The sequence below is a fragment of the Triticum dicoccoides genome, chromosome 3B, assembly GCF_002162155.2.
Source record: "Triticum dicoccoides isolate Atlit2015 ecotype Zavitan chromosome 3B, WEW_v2.0, whole genome shotgun sequence".
In the NCBI taxonomy this organism is placed as follows: domain Eukaryota; kingdom Viridiplantae; phylum Streptophyta; class Magnoliopsida; order Poales; family Poaceae; genus Triticum; species Triticum dicoccoides.
This window is the reverse complement of record NC_041385.1, coordinates 6,924,416-6,926,762: the sequence shown is the minus strand read 5'-3', so window position 1 is coordinate 6,926,762 and position 2,347 is coordinate 6,924,416. Positions and strand designations below refer to the sequence as shown.

The 2,347-nt window shown below is 38.9% G+C and overlaps 1 protein-coding gene across 4 annotated transcripts in view; it reads right to left on the bottom strand.

The window, feature by feature from the left end:
- LOC119274291 overlaps nucleotides 1–2,347 on the bottom strand; it is a 6,366-nt gene that overhangs the window by 3,064 nt on the left and 955 nt on the right. The window contains exon 2 of one of the 4 annotated variants that reach the window (XM_037554968.1): nucleotides 684–885. In XM_037554968.1, coding sequence (XP_037410865.1) covers nucleotides 684–735 — 52 coding nt within the window. In that variant the 5' untranslated portion in view covers nucleotides 736–885. Of the gene's footprint in view, nucleotides 1–683; nucleotides 2,330–2,347 lie in introns of those variants that run through there. The other 3 variants (XM_037554967.1, XM_037554966.1, XM_037554969.1) reach the window with 3 other exon arrangements.

Here is a 2,347-nt window from a genome sequence, read left to right as displayed (position 1 = left end):
GATATATTTGAAAACAAACGAGTTTAGTCTCTACGAAATCACATACTCTGAATTCTGGGTATGGATTTAAAATACTCCAAAAAGTCAATATATTTGAATGATGTATGGATAGGCGAATGCTTTAAATTTGATAGTCGTGAATTTGTTAATTCGGAATCATGGAGTACAGACACCATGTAGCCCCTTGTAATAAGGAACCCGGATAGGGCTCCAAGGCGCCCGTATTCTGCAAACTTAAATAATGAATTCCAGACAAGTTTGAATTTATGTTCAATGATTTTATTTTATATCATTGAAATTAAGTACTTAATTTTCCATACAAGAATTCAGATAAAATTATTTCAAATAGGGTATGTGAATTCAAATACACATCTTCAAGTTATGCTGAATCACATACAGGAATTTTGGGTATGCAGTGGTTTATAACACTGTAAAAACTGAATGAATCTGAATCACATAATAAGACAATATTCCTGTGCGGAGAAACTATAGACTCCTATTGATCGTTGAGATGGGCTTTAGCTTCCACGTTGAGAAAATCATACTGTATAGAGCATCGTCAGATCAAGCTCTTGAGGTTATGTGATAAGTAACAGTTTGTTTCCTAAAAGATAACTAAATACATAACAGCTAGTACAATGCAGTAACAACTTGGAGATCAAAGTGAGTGGATGTAGGCTTACTGATCAATCGCGAATGAGGTGGTGGCTGATGAGCGTCTCCATTGTGTGACATGATTTCTTGGCGCTGAGATCCTCGGCTCTGCGCCGTTGATTATTATATATCCACTTCGGTCGTTCCAGGGGATTTCCGAGCTGGCCCTAGTGAATCACTGGGCCAACTTGTGTGGCTACTCCTTGATCAATCTGTGTATCTGCAACACAACTGCAATCTCACCATTTTCATATGCATGCACGCACATTATATCATTCAGGAATAAAACTTGCTTCATCGCGGATCTCTTGAAGCATGAACTGCAATGGTGCATGGACATTATTTTTTATATTCTAGAACAACTTTGTTATAATGATTTTCACCATCTAATCCTGTCACACCCAGACATAACAACTGGCTGTCTACCTTCAGGCCGCGTCTTCGCCCCCATCAAGGCTTCAACACCATTTCCAACTCAAACAATAAGAAGTAGGCTTCCACCCCACCGAACATGCCTCTTCTCCTATCCCTCCACTGCCTCCATCACATTGAAGAGCCATCCCGTGTCGTGATACGCCAGCCCATTCCTCCACCAGCGGGCCTCGATTTGGAGGGCAGAGGCCTAGATATTCCACCGGTGGTTGTTCTGGTTGCCCAGTAAATTTCATTAAATTAATATGCATGAGTTATTTTGTTTCTATTTTTTTTAGCATTTTTCACTATGTACACAAACTTTCTACCAGGAACATTGCTCTTTGTAAAAGGTCTTTGAAATTATATTTATTTACTGGCATAAAGTTCCACTTATTTGTATGTATGCATTTTCTCTTACTCTTTTCCAAAACAATACACCCTTCCGTAAATGATTTAGGGCTAAAGTGCTTTAGAATTACAAATGTTGCCGCAATTATTTTTTTAAACGTGAATTTTTTTACCCATGTGAACCCAAAGTTCTCTAGGACTTCTTTATGCCTGTAATTTAGACAAATTGATATAACAAAAAATCTGTCAAAAAATTTAATTAACAAAATTTTGTACGTAAATTCTGCATATTGCCCACTGTGATTGGATTAACTTATGCTCCCCTTCCCTTCCCTCTGCTTCTGGTCCTCCGTCCTCAAAGCCATGATCAGCTGTGTAGGCATCGACGCCTGCTAAACCACCAAGTTACGGTTTAGTGTCCCTTCTTTGCTTATGACCATGTCGGATGCTTCTACGCCATTTGCAGCTCGGTGCATGACTATTTTCTGGATAACTTTTTGTTCTAGGATCTTCCTTGCGGACACGTCATGATGTGCAGGAAAGGATCTGTAGTTTTCTACTCCCTCCATCCCATAATATAAGACGTTTTTGCAAGTATCAATTTTGTTCTCAATATGTTTATACTTTTTTTCTTCTGAATATTCTCCTATGCAACTTTGTTCTGAATGCAAGTTTGCATGGGAAGCTGTGTCTCTAATGCACGACGTTTACATTGTTCTCTTTCTTTAAATAAGTGTCATTGCCTTCTACTTTAGCTGGCCTTCGTCTCTAGCTAGCTCCAAGCCGGCCTGACTTTTGTTTGGACATGTCACATGCATGAACAACTATCCCTGCACTTACATGAGTATGCATGAGTTATTTTTTCAGAGAAAGGAGTATGTATGAGCTCAAAAGTTCCTCCGGGTAATAGAGAGTCAAGTAGGAAGAAGTT